At 38.7% G+C, this 18,129-nt stretch overlaps 1 protein-coding gene across 3 annotated transcripts in view; it reads right to left on the bottom strand.

The window, feature by feature from the left end:
- Positions 1-18,129, bottom strand: part of LOC102309299 (CUB and sushi domain-containing protein 3) — a 159,952-nt gene that overhangs the window by 119,860 nt on the left and 21,963 nt on the right. For all 3 annotated transcript variants that reach the window (XR_006052877.1, XM_042213393.1, XM_042213394.1), the window contains 8 exons: positions 14,997-15,185; positions 13,107-13,223; positions 8,342-8,557; positions 6,869-7,057; positions 5,915-6,084; positions 4,693-4,849; positions 2,530-2,721; positions 861-987 (listed from right to left, as the gene is read on the bottom strand). Coding sequence is in view for 2 of the 3 variants with exons in the window: in XM_042213393.1 (XP_042069327.1) it covers positions 861-987; positions 2,530-2,721; positions 4,693-4,849; positions 5,915-6,084; positions 6,869-7,057; positions 8,342-8,557; positions 13,107-13,223; positions 14,997-15,185 (1,357 nt within the window). In the remaining variant the exon portion in view is untranslated. The remainder of the gene's footprint in view (positions 1-860; positions 988-2,529; positions 2,722-4,692; positions 4,850-5,914; positions 6,085-6,868; positions 7,058-8,341; positions 8,558-13,106; positions 13,224-14,996; positions 15,186-18,129) is intronic.

Raw genomic sequence — 18,129 nt, 5'->3', positions numbered from 1 at the left:
TAGCAAGATTCAATTAATTCTAGAAACAATGTCCCTTTGCTTTTGGGCATTTTAGCTGAGATTTGCTATCATCAATCAACTTCTTCTAAAGTCAGAATTACACTATGAGACCATAGACTTATCTGCAATCTCATCAAGAGATGGCCCGAAGCAGCTCATCTCACAGAGAATGTGTGGTTGACTTTATGAAATCATATCATGTTTACTTCGACCTCTGAGCCCAAATCGGTTTTATTTCACAGTAATAGTGGGAGCTCTCAGCCAAAACAAAGGAAGAAAAAAAAAAGCTTCCATGTCCCAGTAATATTCCTCTGGGTGCTGTCACAGTGTCTACAAAGTCCCTCACACAATCATTCTTAATGGAGCTGCTGCAGGCCGTTTTTCTTGATGACATCTAACTTGAGAGGCGAATTCTTCATGTTCAAAATCTTAACTGCACATTACAACATCTCATGCAAACATTTTACGGATGTTTTCATCTTTAAGTCCTTTGAAGTCAGGGCAAGTTATCTGACCTCCATTAATTTATGATGCATTTAAATCATCTCCCCGCAGTTTAGTTCTAGGCAATTTCCTTGTATATATTTAAACTGCTGTTAAAATCCTTCTAACGTTAACACACATATAGTCCACTGGATGCTCTGCTTAGTTCATTTTAAATCATTTATTTTCTCTTTCACCATCCATTTCATGAATAATTTGCATTTTTAGACAAATTCCTGCACATCTTAATTAACAACAACTCGAAAATTATTAATACAAACGTTATTAATCATGTAGCACAATATAAAGAAAATAAACAAAATTACATTTATCCTAAATATGCAGTACATGTATGTATATGTAGACATCGGAGTTACCTGACGATGTTGCCAGAATTGACCTCAATTGTCCAGGTACATCTCAGGTTGTTGTCATAGGGGAAGGGATAGCCAGGAGAAAGGATACGCCCAGTAGACTCACCCTTAAAACTGCCACCACACTCCGCTGCATGTGCACACACACAAACACACACAAACACACACAGAAATATTGAAGCACAAATACAAAACTTGCACAATACAAAATCAAGATTCTTCCACAGACAAAAAAATGTGCATAAGTTAAACACACACAAACACACACACCAACTAACAACTAGATGCCAGCTCACTGCAGCTCTGAGGGTACAATGTGCAAAAATTTAAGCTTAGCCACAGCGAACAATCCTAACAGGTAATGAGACTGCGGCTTCCTGTCTAAGCAGAGAAACTCAGAGATACAAAACATGTTTGCTTCCTAACGAATCATTAATTTGGTTAAAAAGACTATAGAGGCCAGGCTACACTGTAGGAATGACACTGCTACAAACGTTAATAACTGAACGGATATCTTATCATCCAATCTACTTTGTCTCTTCCTTGGTTATTGTCTTGCTATCTATATTACATAATAAACGCCACTTAATTAATAGGAAAATTGCATTAGATCACTACATTGGTGGGCTATAATCAGTATCATTATGCCGGGCAGATGTAAAAGACCTTGATGGCAACGAGGATGTGGCTCTGGGGAAATGAATGGAAATGCCATTTCACCACAGCTCACTATTAATATTGATCTCTCAGTGACACAGCACAGTTATCCAGTTAATCAGTACATCTATTTATTTACTCATTGCGGTTGTATTAGACATATCACAATGGCATAAAGAAGAAATGCTCCAGCAGTGGAAAGCATTGGCATTAAAAGTGCAATTCTGCACACGTCCGGAATTTGTAAATCATCTTTTACCCTAATCCATCACTGCTAGACATCAAGGAACAGACACTGCTTCACAACACCTTCCAGACTTGAGCAGCGTGCAGGTAATAGCTTTATCATTTCTCTATCTTTCCGTCTCAGCATGTTCTGAATATGAAAGTACAGCCAGGACTGTGTTTTATGTCCAAGTCTCAATATGACACAAAAAGATACGATAATTATTCCTTTACTTGTAGAAAAACGCAGATTAACCCCTTAGCAGTCCTATTAGTCCCCTAAACCATCCAATGTCCCGTGGGCGGTACGTCCGACTGCTAACAGTTTAATTGCTGGGGGATTAAAACATTCAAATCAAACATTCGACAAAAGGGGTACGGCAACACAGCGAAAGCTCAATAGCAATCCTATACACTATAACACTATAGTGTTCGTAATCATTCCATACAGCCAGTTCTGCATCCAAAACACACACACAGATCAATTATTCACAAGAAAACATCAAAGCCATTTAAATTCTCTTACCAAATGACAAGCGGCGTATTTTCTTTCAGCAAAGTTCAATTAAGAACAAATCATGTTGGGATAAATCCTTTGGATTAACACCTAGCTGAGCAGTGGCTGTTCTGAATAATAATAAAAGCTACAAACAGCAGGGTCTCCATCCTCTGGACTATGACACATAGAATGGAGACCCCGCTGTTTGTAGCTTTTATTATTATTATCTTATTATCTATAACTAGACAGACAGAACAGGAAAAAATTCAGCACTCAGGCAAAAAGGATTACCTATACATGAAGGAAGAGGGTTGTCCCACGCTCTTCTTTCACCAGTCATGCACTTTAGCATGCCAAAGCCGTGCAGAGTGTAACCTTGGTCACAGCCAAACGTGATGGCACCTCCAGCAAAGTGACCCTGGTCACTGATTTTGAAGCCAAACTGTGGCACACCTGGATCGTCACAGTGGGACAGCTCAAAACCTAGACAAGAAAGAAGAAGAATGGCATAGGGTGGTGATAAGAACCAACACATTAATGTAACACAGTACTATGTAACAAAGTCTACTGTCATTCGATGATCCAGTACTCATTTATCTATACTCTAAAGAGGTATGGATTTAGCTTTGAGTATCGATTTCCCGTTGGGCACAGATGAGGGTTCATAGTCCCATTATATTACCAGCAATAAAAGATTTCCTTTGGACAGAGACCATAATTAGGCATTCGTAATTAAATGTTCAATTGAGTGTGGGCATTTGCTATGACTGAGAAACAGCCTATCCACTTGGAACGCTTGGGGAGAGGAAATTAAACAAGCCACAAACAAGAAAATGTGATAAATCTTTAGCTCAGCATGCTTGAATATGGCCTTCATATGTTGTTCCTCTCTTTTAGGTACTAAAGCGTTCCGCTATGCAGCAAGAGTGGCCGCACATAAACCCAGCAGTGCTGATTTATGGTCTCGGCTCACCGCGAGGTCCGTGCCCATGCCAGATGTTATGGTAGTATTACAAGTGTCATGCCCAGTATAAATCTCCAGCAGTTACCGCTCACATTTAGGAAATTACCTCAGCACTTTTGGAAGGAGTCATGAAAACATGATAAGATTTCATGTTCTGACAAGATTTAAACTGACCATATCCCACCTTCCCCTTGCCCCCTTGCTGCTCATACATCACTCAGTTCTCCTTACATTAAAAAAAAAAGCCCTTTTCATTTTGGCTCAAATGATTGCACTTGAGAGATACAGCTTACATTGTGCCATTTACCTTGTGTGCATCCATGGATAAGAAAAAATATCACAAATGAAATCCAATTATGTGATACTTAATTACAGGGTATTCTGTAACTCAAAAGGAAGCCTGTAATTAAGCCATTTCTTCACAACTAATTTAGATACAGATGGCAATTTATATAGCCGTTGCAAATGAGCCCACATTCCTGATTAATGTACATTCTATTTTTTTATTTTTGCAGATCTGTCAGGCTCCGAATCCTCAGACCCTTCACAACTAATGCCAAACTGAATCTTACAGCAAAACTGTTAAAACGTTTCTCTTATATCTATTACCAGTTGTACCTTGCACATTTGGCGCCATTATCATAGAGTGAAAGCTGAAGACATAGGAACTGTGAGTTATCAAAAAAAAACAACCTTTTCATTATTATTATTTTCAAACCATTCAAAAGTTTAAAACTGATCAAAAGTGAAAACCAGAACTTCATCCTAACTACTCTCTTGAATTCTACATTAGAAAGCTTACTGGTAGACCAAAAGATTTCAGAGATCTCAATGAGCACACAATTGCAGGTGAAAGACAAAAACACTTTAAATTGGATGGCAAAATGCAGTGTCGCCAAAACATTCTCTCTTCACAGTAATAAATTAGAAATGGTTAGCAACAACACACAGTCAGCAAGCCAATTAGGGGGGAGAGAAAACCCCATCTATTATTGCCCCCCCTTACAGCAATGACCGAAACTTTTAATGCGCACATGCACTTGTGGATTTGTACACACACACCCTATGCAGTGCATGCAAATACAAACTGGCAACACACACAAACCGCAAACAGCAGCATAGTGACTTCAAACAGTCCTAACAATAATTCACCTGCTTTAACAAGGTACAGTTAGGCAAGCAAGGACGCTAATTGCAGAAGTGGAGAGCAAAATAAAAGAGAGAAAAAGGACTCACATGGAGAGAGACAGAGGTTGAGAAAGGACAGAAAGAAAAAAGCCAATTTTCCTGCTGGAGTGGAGCAGAAACACCATGCTGTGTTTAATGGATACCCTGACAGTGAAAGACACAGCGAAGCGGGGTGAGGGTCAATTAAAATTTTCTTTCAAATTCTGCTACTTCAAATGCCTGGCTCCCGAAGTGAGGCTAAATTCACTCATTTGGAAAAGCTTTAGGGCCCTCCTCCCCCAGGGAAATGAAATGTGACTTACTGTGGTATATGAGCCGGAAACCTGCAGCCGTCTTCTCGTGGTCAGAGTAGAACTCAAGCCACAGATAGTTGGAAGTGCTGGTAAGGGACAGACCTTGCATCAGCGTGCTCGTGTATGTGCCAAGCAGTGGCGCTGCCCCATCTTTACCGTCATACAGCTAATCGGAGACAGAAAGGAACACGAGGGAGTGTTTTGTTGCTTTGATTAAGAATTAAAAATTAATACTGAAGTAAGACAGCAACAATTAAAAAGAAGCTATTAGTGTCATATATCCGATTTTATATGACATCTCTATTGCCAAGCCAATGCCCTAAATAAAATGAGATAATGAAGAAAGGAGCATCCATAATTCATTCCATTGATCTGAGAGTATATCTGTAGAGCTTAGCTAACAAGGCTCGTGACAGATGGTCTGGAAGAATAACTTGTCTTTTTAATTAATACCATTTAAAAGTAGAAATACTTTAACAAATATTCACCAAATATTAAATGTTCTTTATTATTTAACTACTTATTTTCAGGCAGGCAGTTGACTCTTTCCACTGCTTTTCAGGGCTCTTAGAAACATGAGTTTGAAATTGAATCTTTCTTTGATGTTGTGTTTATTTACTTGTTTATTATTTTATGAAAGAAGGATTTTAAGTAGAAGCATGCTTCCCTGACTGATATCTGTGAAACAATAAAGAATGAAAAACAAAAGGCTCTGTGTTCTTTCCTTTGAAACGTTACAGAAGGACTCTGTTTTGTTTTTCCATTTCTTAAAGGTAATCTACCTCTCTGAAAATGTTTTCCACTTTTGAGATATTCCCGAGATGACTGAGTACAAGAGACTATACAGCTGCATTACTAGATGGATACAGATACTAGTCCACAGTGCTTTGGACTAATAACAAAACATCTGCATCTAAAATATATATATAAATAAATAGTGCACTCCAGCTGTGAGGTGGGAACAACACAGCCACTTTCATTACATGTGTGGTGCTTATCAAATCTGTTAATAATGCCCACGAGCAAATGCTGCTGATGCTGTCACGTGACCTTCAGACGTCTAAGACAAAACAATTCTGCATTTTTTTCCCCATGCAATCCTTTTTTTTGCAAATAATAAAAAGTATCAAGACCTTGCTTGCATACTTGAACATCAATTTTTAAAAATGACACAAAACTGAAGTTGCTTATCTACTTTGTGTCAGCAAAGATGAGCGACTGCTTTGCTTACCTTGAGAACATCACCTTGAGCAAGCTCAAAGGTGCTGGCAGTGATGTTGATGCCTTTTCCTGTTTGGACCTGAATGCTGTACACGCACTCGTGGCTGTTGTCATAGTTCATTGGATAGTTGGGGGACAAAAGAACTCCCTCATTGTTGGAGACTGTTGAACCGCACTCAGCTGCAAACAAAAAAAACCCAACAACAGACACAATCAGCTACACAGCAATATGACCTGCTTAAACATATTAGGAATACATTCACGAAAATTAATAGACACCATTAAACTGGTTCATTAGCTTTTTCCTAACAAGATAAAAGTATATTTCACACATTCTACTTAAATGAGAAAGTGTACATCCCTTTTTATTACCTTACCTCGTGAAAATCATTTTTAACTGAGACAGACACATTATGAAACATAGATTAGACTATTAAATAATTAATATTTAATGTAACAACATTCACTTGCCTTGCTGCCTGGGCTAAATAGCAGAAAATTACTTAACCACAATTAACTTGTACAGAAAAAAAAGTCCAGACTTTCAAAGACAGGGACATCAGAACATGGCATTTATCATGCAACAAATGCACTGATACTTTTAGTCTGTAAGTCTGACACAAGACCAGGTCAATGTCAAAAACATGCTAGGTACACTATCACAATGACTAAATCCCTACAGTAACCTTTTGAAATGTGAATGTAACTGACCTGCCTTTAAGCCTTCATGAGTGAAAAGGACATCTCCCTAGATAGTTTAACCCAGCAGCTCACGTCAGTTAATCACAGGTCTATCCTTTTAACTGTAGTCTACTTACATAAATCCAATTCTGCTGGGTTCTTAAATGTCAAATAAGAAAGTTTACATCTGTGTTGAATACATTTTAAAAGCTGACACTGGCTAGTTGCATAAACACATACATAAACAAGAACGGAAACAGAATAAAAGCAGTTGACCACGTACCCACACACCTTGGCAGAGGGGCACTCCACATGCGGCGCCCACCTCCCAGGCACACGATCTCCCTCGCCCCCTGCAGACGATAGCCCGTATTGCAGTAGAACGACAAAGAGTCGCCAATGCCAAACTTGGAGCCCGTGTGCCAGCCGTACCGAGGCGTTCCAGGGTCCTCGCAAGGTTCAAGATCATACTCTGCAAATAAGACAACAAAAATTTATTACGAATCCTCTATCTATTGCTTCTTTTGAAAATAACTCCCAGTCTTCGTGTTTGCTTCCATCAAAAAAGACAACATGTTCAGGCAAAGCAGCACTGTAGTTTGTGGGGATTACCTGTCTTGCTCAAGGAATCTTCATCAGGCTGGGAAGCCAAACGTTTGATTCCAGGTTGTCGGGATAAAGAATGAGCTCTCTAAAAACTAGGCCACTCTCAGTGAAATATTTTTACACATGGGGCTGCTGGTGGCCTTATAATTTGAGAAAATGCAGCCCAGGAGTAGGAGGAAAAAGGTCTTACTCCCATCAGCATTTCTCTCACGGTCTGTATCTGGCAGTATGCAGAACTATACGGAGCCTATTGATTTCAGCACCGCAAAACATTAAAGCAGCAATCAAGTGTAGGATGTAGAATGATGGCCTTGGCAGACGTTCATTAAAGGTCATAAAAGGTTAAAAAACGAATTCTAATAATGAACTATATAGATGCTAATTGCAGAGCATGAAAGAAGACAAAAATATATTCACAAATCACGTTTCATGAATATTCATGGATTCATAAGATATGTCTCACTTCAGTGAACAGCAGGCAAACATTTAACCCGGATGCTCATGAAACAAGGCTTCTCTACCTTGCTATTCTCTCTCTGTGTCACACTCCTCTCTCACTCTTTATCCGACCTTCTCTATGAGCCCTGCACACTCAGCATCACCATCTGTCTCATCTCCTTTCTGTCCCTTTATCTAGCTCTCTAAACCGTGTATCTACGGCTGTTTAATTCTCCATTTCTTACCATCGATATGGGGGGCCCATTATTTCTGTACACACCTCCTTCTCCTTCTGCCGTCTTCAGTCCTCGGGAGACTGGCCCACATGCAATGCTTTGATGATCATTCTCCTCACGATCAGACACCCTCTACCTGCATGACCCTGTTGTCTCTTAATTATCCTTCTCTGACTGACGCAGGCCTGAGGCATGGTCTGTCTTAAGCCTGCTGACCGACAAATCACTCCTTATGCTACTTTATGCACGCTTTAGAGAGGCTTAGTGCTTTTGATCTCATCAATGAAAGAACTGTCTCTTTCCACGTGCCTGTGACTGCTTTTCACTTTTGCTTTCTACCCCTCGTTTTAATTACCCTTAGTCCTCTTTTCTACCTCCTCCACACAACCCTCCATCCTCTGCTAAAACCTTTCCTGCCCTACCACGACTCCCACCTCCATTCCTTCTACAGACATAGCCCACATATGGACTCATACCTGAGAACGAAATGTTGAATCCCTGCAGCGATATGGAGAAGTCAGAAATAAAGCGTAGCTGGGCCTTGAAGTTCCCATACAGACCAGCATTAATTGGTGCAGGCCTCTCAGAGCCAGTCAGGCGAGCGAGTGGCTGAGCGAAGCTGCCGTTTTCTGTTATCAGAAGGTAGTCATGGTGATCCTCCAGGTGGAAGGAGTGAAAAGTGAATTGGACACCTTGGAGGAGAAAATAGGAAAGTCCAGTGATAGAGGTTTCCAGGAATATATAAAGAATAACTGAAAGGAACAGTGTCATTCATAAATTCATGGTAACATGCATATTTCATGTTCATACTGACTGACAGTACTGTGTAAAAGTCTTGAGCCACACCCATTTCTTTAGAGTTTGCTAGGAAAATGGGAAATGGACTTGATGATTTATTGAAACATGCAAAAAAAAAAAACATTGGAAAGATAAAAACAGAGCTTGAATGTTTTCAACAAAGCCTGAACTCTATTAATCAGTATCATCAATAACAGTTCTGCAGGCTTCTGGAAGGTAATTCAGAGCTCTTCTTTGGACGTCAGGTGGATAAAAATCTAATGCTCTGTTTCTGTTTTCATAATTCATCAGTTCTGTCAAGATCCCCAAGACCGCTGTCTGAAATGCAGCCCCATACAATGACCATGCCTTCATCGTGTTTTACAAATAGCTGAAGAAACTCACTGTTGACACTCACTGATGATTTGACCCAAACATTTCAAATTTGAATTCATTATTTCATAAGACCTCTTGCTAGTCCAGTTTTTGTGTAATTTGGCATACCTGTGCAGTAAACAGTAGAGTGATTATCTAAAGATCTAGATGCATCTATCAGATTCTGCCAGGTCTTTGATGGATTTTTCCCCCCTTTTCTTTATGACATGAATTTCAGATATGGTATCTGTATCATGATTCAGTCAATTTCCAAAGAAAAAACTTTGAAAAATCTTCAGAAAAGGAGAACTTTTGCTCATTGGAGCACTGACTGATTGGATATAAAATATAAAATATAAAGAAACTAGTGGCCGTTCAAGACTCCTGCACAGTGCTGCATAAGGTTAAGAATTAATGTTGTTGTTTAAATTTAAGGAAATGGGCTAAATTTGAATGCAGTCACCTCAAAATGAACCTGGTAAAACAAAGACTTGTCTTCTAGCTCGCCAGTGAAAGATTTTCCCAAGAAAAGAGCATAACTAATGATTGACAGTCAATGAAGCAAACAGAATCTATAAATTGTTTTCAGGTTGGTGAAGATGATGTTTTCCATCAATAAAATGCAACTGAAATTTTAAGCAAGTAAACAAGGCCTATATAAACAGTATATTTCCATTTTATCACACTGTAACTCAGACCCAATAACAACATCTTCATTCTATCCATGATGGCCACTTGGCTGCTTTTCAGCACCATCAGTGATGGCATTTCAATGCCATCTGTTGAATCTGTTGGAATATGACTCTATAATGTCCTCCACAATGCTTGGCTCACTTAATAAAGAAAGCCCCAAATGGCTCTAGAATAAATAACAAAATGAAATGATTGATTGTCTTCTGTAAAACGCCAATTATATTACAGAGCATGAAGGCAAATGACCAATTAATCAAGAGCCAATCTTGTGAGGAGACTTTCTAATATTGTAATACAGTCTGTACACGTGCTGGTTAATAAAAAGTGGCTAGTTGCATAACTACTACCTCTGAAGTGGAATTTCTTGCTGATTGCCCAAAGGTAAAAGCATACAATACAGCGATTAAAGAGCAGAGAAAATAATCCCAGGAGATTTTGTGTATGTTGTGGTGAATTTGGAGGCTGTGGTGAACAAGTCATCCAATCTCAATAGCCAAAACAGGTGAGCTGACGGCTGACTGGTTGGCTCAAATATGGCCTGAGAAGCAAGTCAAAAGTTCAAATCCTGTCCAGGGACCATTTAGACTTTCTCTTTTTCATGTTCTGTCTATTTGCATATATATATATATATATATTATATCTATCTATCTATCTATCTATCTATCTATATATATATATTATGGGTGCAACGATACTCGTATCGATATTGAACCGTTCGATACAGTGCTTTCGGTTCGGTACGCATATGTATCGAACAATACAAAATTTTTAATTTATTTTATCAACTTTCCTTCTGACGATGCTGTCTGTGTTGAGCGCTCAGTGGATCTGCGCTCGACAGTGCAGCCTAGGCGGAGTAGTCGAACACAGATTCACTGAGCGCAGGGCAAGCTAGCGAGACAGAAGTTAAGCTCTCCTTGCAACATGGCAAATTGAACCTCCCCCACCCTCATTCAGATCTGTATCGCATGACACCAAAGTATCAAACCGAACCATGAATTTTGTGTATGCGTGTGCTATATGTATGTGTACGTGTGTGTGTGTGTGTGTGTGTGTGTGTGTGTGTGTGTGTGTGTGTGTATATATATATTTTTTATATATTATAATATATAATGAGAGAGAGAGAGAGAGAGAGAGAGAGAGAGAGAGAGAGATGTGAATCATAGTCTCCGTGGAAGCAAAATTGATTCATTTTACTTTTAGAGCTCACTTCTGTTTCTGTTCAAATATACTGCTCTATAATGTTAACGGCATGATTCACCGTTTTCAGTTTTACCAAAATGATGACACTTATGTGTAATTTAAAGGAATTTATTCACACAAATGCTACAGGTCACTCAAGTATAACTACAATATGTTGTAATAAGAGGTTGCACTAACACCCTGTGGGGTGATGTACTCTACTATATTGGCGCGCAATGTAGGAATACAGACGCGCAAAATTCAATCTAACTGCCCAAGCTTCTGAGACTCCAATCTCTTAAAAACATATACAATCTACTGATTTAATCACATGATTAAGATGAGATGATATTTGAAAGAGTTTTCAGTTTCACGTTTTCTTCCTTTTTGATTGATATCGATATTGACTGTCTGTAGTATTTTGTTTTTGTTTGTTTTGTTTTTTGAATAACTTATTGTGGGATATTAGAACTGGTGCCAAGTGGAGCTATAATCAGTCACTTAGTTGGAGGTATTCATTATTTCTCGATGTTATTAGTTTGGACTTGTGGGTGCAGTTAAGTATGATGAATCCAGTTATTGCTGAGAGTTAAAAGACCCATGTAAGAAATTAAAAAGATAATGCTGATAAAAAAAAATTAATGCTATAAACATCACAAAGAAATAACAGAGAAAAATAGAGTTATCCAGGGAAGGATTACATGATGTCAGTGGGTAAAGCCCTAAATTACTGGATTCAGTCTCCTTATATGAGTGACACACAGAGATAAACCTATAAACTTGCCATCCATGGCTTACTAGATTGAAATACATGGACTTTAATTGCATCAATATTATATGGCAAAGAGAGAAATGACATGAACAGTTAAACACTGATTTAAATGAAATAATATGATTTTATGGTGTTAAACTCCAAGAACAGCGAGATAGGTAACTCAAAAGAAAATAAAGGTACGACAACAGGACTGACTTTCAAAAGGCCATTTGGGAATGGATAATAGGAAACACTATGGGCAAATGTGATGATACGGCTAGAGCATTGTGATAAGTTCAGTGTGCTTTTCAAATAATAATGAATGGCACACTGATAATTGACAGTGAGTGCTGTGATAACAGAATTAAAGTAATAAAACAAAGAGCGACTAGTGAATAAAACTGAGATACAAGATTTGCTTCAGCAGGTGTTCTGCTTAAAAGTTGAAGCTGTTCATAAAAAAAGTATCAGAAGAATGTAAGATCCTGTTCTTCACACTAAGGACCAGTGCACACGGCACATACTTTTTTTGAACTAGAGGATGTGCCCACTGTCACATCAGCAAGCATCAGCAATGGTAGCTATCACAGTAAATAGTTTATTTATAAAGTATGTTACTGCCTAGTAACAGAGAGAAGATCACAAACAACAACTTCACACTCAGGAATGTACATCCCTGCATTCCCAGGCATTCAATCGCAAAGTTCAAAGTATACTGGACAAATAGTTTCTAAAATATGAGAATACAAGTCTCTATCGCACGCACACACACACGCACGCACGCACACACGCACACACACACACACACACACACACACACACACACACTTCTTGAATAGAAGAGCTGCTATACAGGAAGGAACGAAATGAGCTGAACAATTTAATATAGACTCAAAAAGAGCAGTGAATGAACACTACATTGTGTAATATTTCTACTTATATTCTGGGTTACCACATACTCTGCATATCCAATCCAGTGGATATATTATTAGTTGACCTTCCTGATTCAACCCCACCAAAGGATTTGTGTTTCCCTTCAGTAGCGAACCCAAATGCGTAAACCATTACACTGTGGAGCCACCACTCATGGCCTGGCTACCATCCAATAATAAAAGCCCTGCATTTAAATGATCTTTGCCTGATTAAATGTACATGTTGCACTCTTTTCAGTTTATAATAATAAATCACTTTTATATCTCTAGAACCTTTTTGAGGAGGGGGAGATGTGTCCTTTTAATTTATTGTTACATAATTTGGTCATTGTTGAGAATACTAAATATGCGACTCACTGTAGAAAGGACTAGATAAATAAAAACTGTTATATATAAAATCGCCGTCTGAACCCACTGGGAAAGAGGGTGTGGTATGTGTATCTTCCTCCAGCTTGGAAGGTGGAGTGTTTGGGGCATCTTAGCTGTTCCTAACAGCTTGCATGCAAATATATAGATGCATTCTCCTACCTTTTCCATGGCTGACTTCTACAGTCCATGTGCAATTTAGAGAGTTAGGATACAGCTCAGGGTAGCCAGGTGATAAGATGATCCCTCCAGGTCCCCTGATATCACCACCACATGATGCTGAATGGAACAAGAAGATAATGAAAGATAACTGTTGCTGGAAAAAAAGGGTAAATTGTAAATGAACCAATAAATCCTTCACCTGAAGACAGAGGGGAGGTTAAGATGAATAATACATTTGAGTCATATCACATCCTGTCCTGCTATTTTTATTTGCACCTGTAAATCTGCCACATGTGTGCACTCCAAACCAGCCCTAGTGCCTAACATGGCAATACATTATTCATACATTTAGCTATCCACCCAGATTTTCTTAATTCATGGTATCTTAAACTGAAAGAAATTGTTACAAAACATGATCATCTATTTAGTTAAAACACAAAATAACTTACAAGCATATTCAGAGGATTATCATATTCATCTGGATTTAGAATCATTGTCACTTCAAGGTAGAAATTGATCTTTAAGAGACACAGTTACCATTCAACTCATTTTCAGTCAGGTATAATCTAGTTGTAGATGTAGAGGAAATGAAGAAGAGAAAGGGACAACGCATGTCACGCATGTGGATCGGTGGGGTAAGGATTAATGTGTCTAAAGGTTAACTGGTGTAATTGAACACTGTTAAAGCCTGTAACCTTTTTCTCATGCTGTCATTAGATTTTGTCGTTTCACATAAAGGGCAGAGCTTTTTTGAACTCAGCATTAATGAAATGTGACAAGATTTGTGGGGTTTTTCCTTCTTGCATCTGCCTATGTACGTGCTCTCTGACCTACGGGTGGTTTTGCAACCAAGCTCATGAATAGTTTCCTCAAAACAGTTAGAGTTGACAAATATTAGAAGTAGGACTGTTGTGAGTGTACACATTTTCAAAGTAATGGATGTCAGATGATATTTTGGAGGATAACTGGGATGCCTTGGGCTCCGCAGCTGTACACACCCACCCCCTACTCGAAACCTCTCTCCTTCCACGCACAGGCCTTCCAGCGAACACAACACATCAAGGCCTGAATCCTTACCCACTGACTAAATTACATCAAATATTTTATTAATGAGCCAAAATTACATAAAGTCATTAAAAGTGGATGAGTATGCTTGGCAAACGATCTACTTCAGAGGCTCCATAGGCAGAGAGCCAATGCATTTGGCACCAGTCTGGCACATACCTTGGCAAAAATATGCTCCCAGATATAAAATTAGTTTCAGAACAAGCACTGGTGTGAAACTATAGTGTGGTACTGAGTCATATGTGCGGCATGCCAAACGTTGCATGTATTTTACTTGTTATTTTGTTTCTGCTGAGTGATCCGTGACCATTTTCACAAATGTTCTTCAGGTGTGATACTAATGTAAACAGCACAAGAAGCAACATTGCTCAAATACAGCCCAGGGCATTATTTGGCCTATCAAATCTATCAAATCAAATCCATCTATACATCCTGCACCTCATGTTCTGATGTGAGGCAAAATTTGTCTTCCATATCACTTGATTTTCAACACCTCAGTAAGTTTTTCAGTAAAGCACTAGAGGCACTGTGTTTTATGAATAAAAGGCAGCACCTTTTTTATTTGTCAAACCTACTATGTGCTAAATGTTGCTACACCCATTGCTGGGTCTTTACCTTTTGTCAGAGTGCATCTTTTTTTTAGGACTAAGAAGAATCAAAGGAACATAATTGCCATTGTAGAGTTTGTGCCATCTACTGGTGGCAATATCCTTTAAGTACTGCGATTAAAAACTGTCAGTACATACTGTAAGTCAAAGAAATTACATCCTATTAAATGTATGTTAAATATTCACTGAAATATTTAATTAAGGAATGCATACATACCATCACAAGTGGGCAGTGGGTGGCTCCAAAAGTGGTTCTTCTCGCAAACTAGAGGCTCCTCGTGGCTCAGTCTATATCCTGGGTCACACTGGAAGGTCACAGTTGAGCCGATGGACAGGTCGTGGCTTAACCGCAAGCCATTCACTGGGATACCAGGATCCATACAGGAGTATGTGTCCAATGTGACCACTGTAGAAATGAAAATGAAGCATTCTCTTTACATTGGTATTTAAAGGAAGTTATGTATGATTTTACCTCATGTGTATACTGGATCTTCTTCACACAGGTTACAAGGGCTCTAGATGCAGTGTTTAGTGTTGCACTGAGCTATGCATGAACTAGCTGCATGTTTTTGACTCGTGACTGTTATTAAAATAACTGAGCCACAGTCTTCACAGTTCTTGTGTGCACGGGTGCACCTGGTATTAAGCAGAGCATTACTGTAAAAGCGTCGGCTTTTCTATTTTGATACTAAATATAATATGACCTTTACACTCCTGAGGTGGATTGAAGTCACAGCATTCATGAAACATGAAATGCCAATTCTATTTTTGCATTCACTGAAACTTCCGTGTCACATTTTCCCTCTAAAAAAGTGCCGATCGAAGCTTTGATGTTAAAAATCACAGCAACAAAAGGCAGGTGTCAGGTCGCATGCATAATATAGAACGCAAAAAGATTTACTTTGCCTTTCTTTTACTGTTAACTTTAAAGAATCCTCTTATGACAAACAAACGACTCTTCAAACCAGGCTATGTTAGTACACAGTAGAGACTGCAGAAAAATGAACTATTGCATTGACTGCCATAATGCCTGACAGTTTCTACCTGAATAACCTTGATAGAGCTGTCAGCTTCTTTGATTTTTAAAAAAACAGGGTTTTATCATCATGCCATTTAGACAGGTACTGTGGGATAGTAAAGGGCAGCAGCTTCATGGGGAGAGCGAATTCAGAGTATGACCTTGGTGAAACTGCGCATCCCCTTCATTTCCTTCTATACTAGTCAGCCACTGGAAGACCACTTGAAGTTTTTATTAAACAAAAGCACATTTGCCTGATAGTTTTACTCCTACAGTGAGCTAGTTTCATCTCTCTTAATTTGCAGTGATGCAAGTTGTAAAGAGATGCCCCCATTTTCCCTGTGATTTCCAGGACCGCCTTTTGGATTTCTTCCAAGTAGGGTTCCTTTTGATGCACTAAAAATATGCTGATTTTAGCCACTGACTGACAGTAGTTGTGTAAGCGGTTGTCAGGCCACTGGCGAGGAAGAATCTTAACATGGAAGGATAAATTTTCTGGAATTATAGAGACAGTTTATTATTTTATGTAAAGTCAAAGTAACAAAGATATAGCTTAAAACAGGCATATGTTCACATGTTACATCTGGTGTCAGTGACTGTGAGCACTGCATGTATTTAAGTACAGCACATACACATGTAATTGCACTCCCTGCAGAGACCTATAGCTCAAAACACAAACACTCAAAGTAAGTCAAATATATAATCTGAAAAGCTTTGTCACCTGTATGACCTGCAGAATTTCCTTGTAGCAATAGGGCAGAGTTGCATGGTGTAAGAAGATTTATAAGCCATAGATAATTGTCATTAATAACTAGTGTGATCCGACCTGTGTGATAACAGAGAGATTGCTATCCTCTAAGCCTCTGTAGGAAGCTTGCTTTGCACTACTTTCATCATACATCATATGAATTTTGCTTTAATATGCAGAGCAGTCATTGATCACTGCTAGCAGTAGCCTCTAGGGTGCAGGTATTTGGTGGGAAAATAATTTCCTTACATCTCCAAGCCCATGGAGTCATGTCAAATATGTTACCGTGTAGTATGTTTTAAATGTTTGTGGCTAAAATAATTGTATAGCATGCTGTAATTTTTATTTAACTGAAGAGGTCGAATTTTCCTAGACATAAAGGGAATGATGTAGTGCTTCTGTGCCTTACTTTATTCACAGGATAACTAACCCTTATTTTGCAGACTAATTTTACAAATGAAGTAGGCTAGTTTTCCCAGAAGTATTTTGGCAATAAGATATGTCCTAAAAGGCAATGGAAGAGGCTAATATGATCTTACTGTTATTGCTTTTCGACGGCCTCATCAACAAAAGCAAAATGCACTCGAGATTGAAACGTAATAAGACAAAAGCACTTGTGGCCTGCTTTCAGTCAATAACAGAGACATAATAACGACCTCTGTCTTATGAATCAAATTGGAGTGACGGGGTAATAGTGCTAGTGCAAACAATTGTGAAAATAAATCACAGTATGTCCAGAATATATTTGTACTAGACTTTTCAAAAACTACCATTCAATGCATAATGATGTATACCGAGTCTTATTTCAAATTATGTACCCTTGTAGAGCTAATAGTTTGCTTCAGTTGTTTTGATTAGATTAACTTCACCTTACTCTGCGACCTTGTATTTGAAAGCACGGTGCTACCATTTGCACCTGACAAGTGGCAGTACATTGTTAACAATAGATTTGGGTTGCCAGTCGGTACAGAGGTGCAATCCCACATAGTCACTGTCATCTGGGATCACAGCTCCACAGACATCAAGTGCACTGTTGACAAAAAAACCCCTTTCACTCCATTGAACTTGAGTCCTTTTTCCTTTGAGTGTTTGTTTACATTTACAGCACAGTGTTTGATTTTCTCCCCTACCTGGATAATTTATATTGACCACTGTGAAGCTTCTATCCAAGAAGTCAGAATAATTAATGTTCAACTGCTTTGCTGGACATCATTAACAGCCACTTTTATGTTTGTTTATTGCACAAAATATTTACCAGCAGTACTTTCTAAAAGACTCAAAGAGGGAATACGGGTAGCAGAAAAATATGTATGGATAAATATAGCAGCAGTGACAGACATAATGCTATGCCTCAATGATAGACCAAGCAAGAATGATAGCACAGAGTGCACTATAAATCAAGCTAAATGAAGTTACATTCAATTAAGAACTTACACTGAGTCTGACTTCTGCACCAGCAATCACAATCATAAAGAGATTAAATGCAATGCCACAACTGAAGACAAAGCTTATGTGCTCAACGAACAAACCTATCATAAACAGTAAACATTCAAAGAGTGCACAGCCTTTGATGAGACGAATTAT

This window comes from Haplochromis burtoni, unplaced genomic scaffold (genome assembly GCF_018398535.1).
Source record: "Haplochromis burtoni strain Fernald_Lab_line unplaced genomic scaffold, NCSU_Asbu1 Contig_439, whole genome shotgun sequence".
NCBI lineage: Eukaryota > Metazoa > Chordata > Actinopteri > Cichliformes > Cichlidae > Haplochromis > Haplochromis burtoni.
The sequence above is the reverse complement of the archived record's forward strand: the minus strand, read 5'-3'. Positions and strand labels throughout refer to the sequence as shown.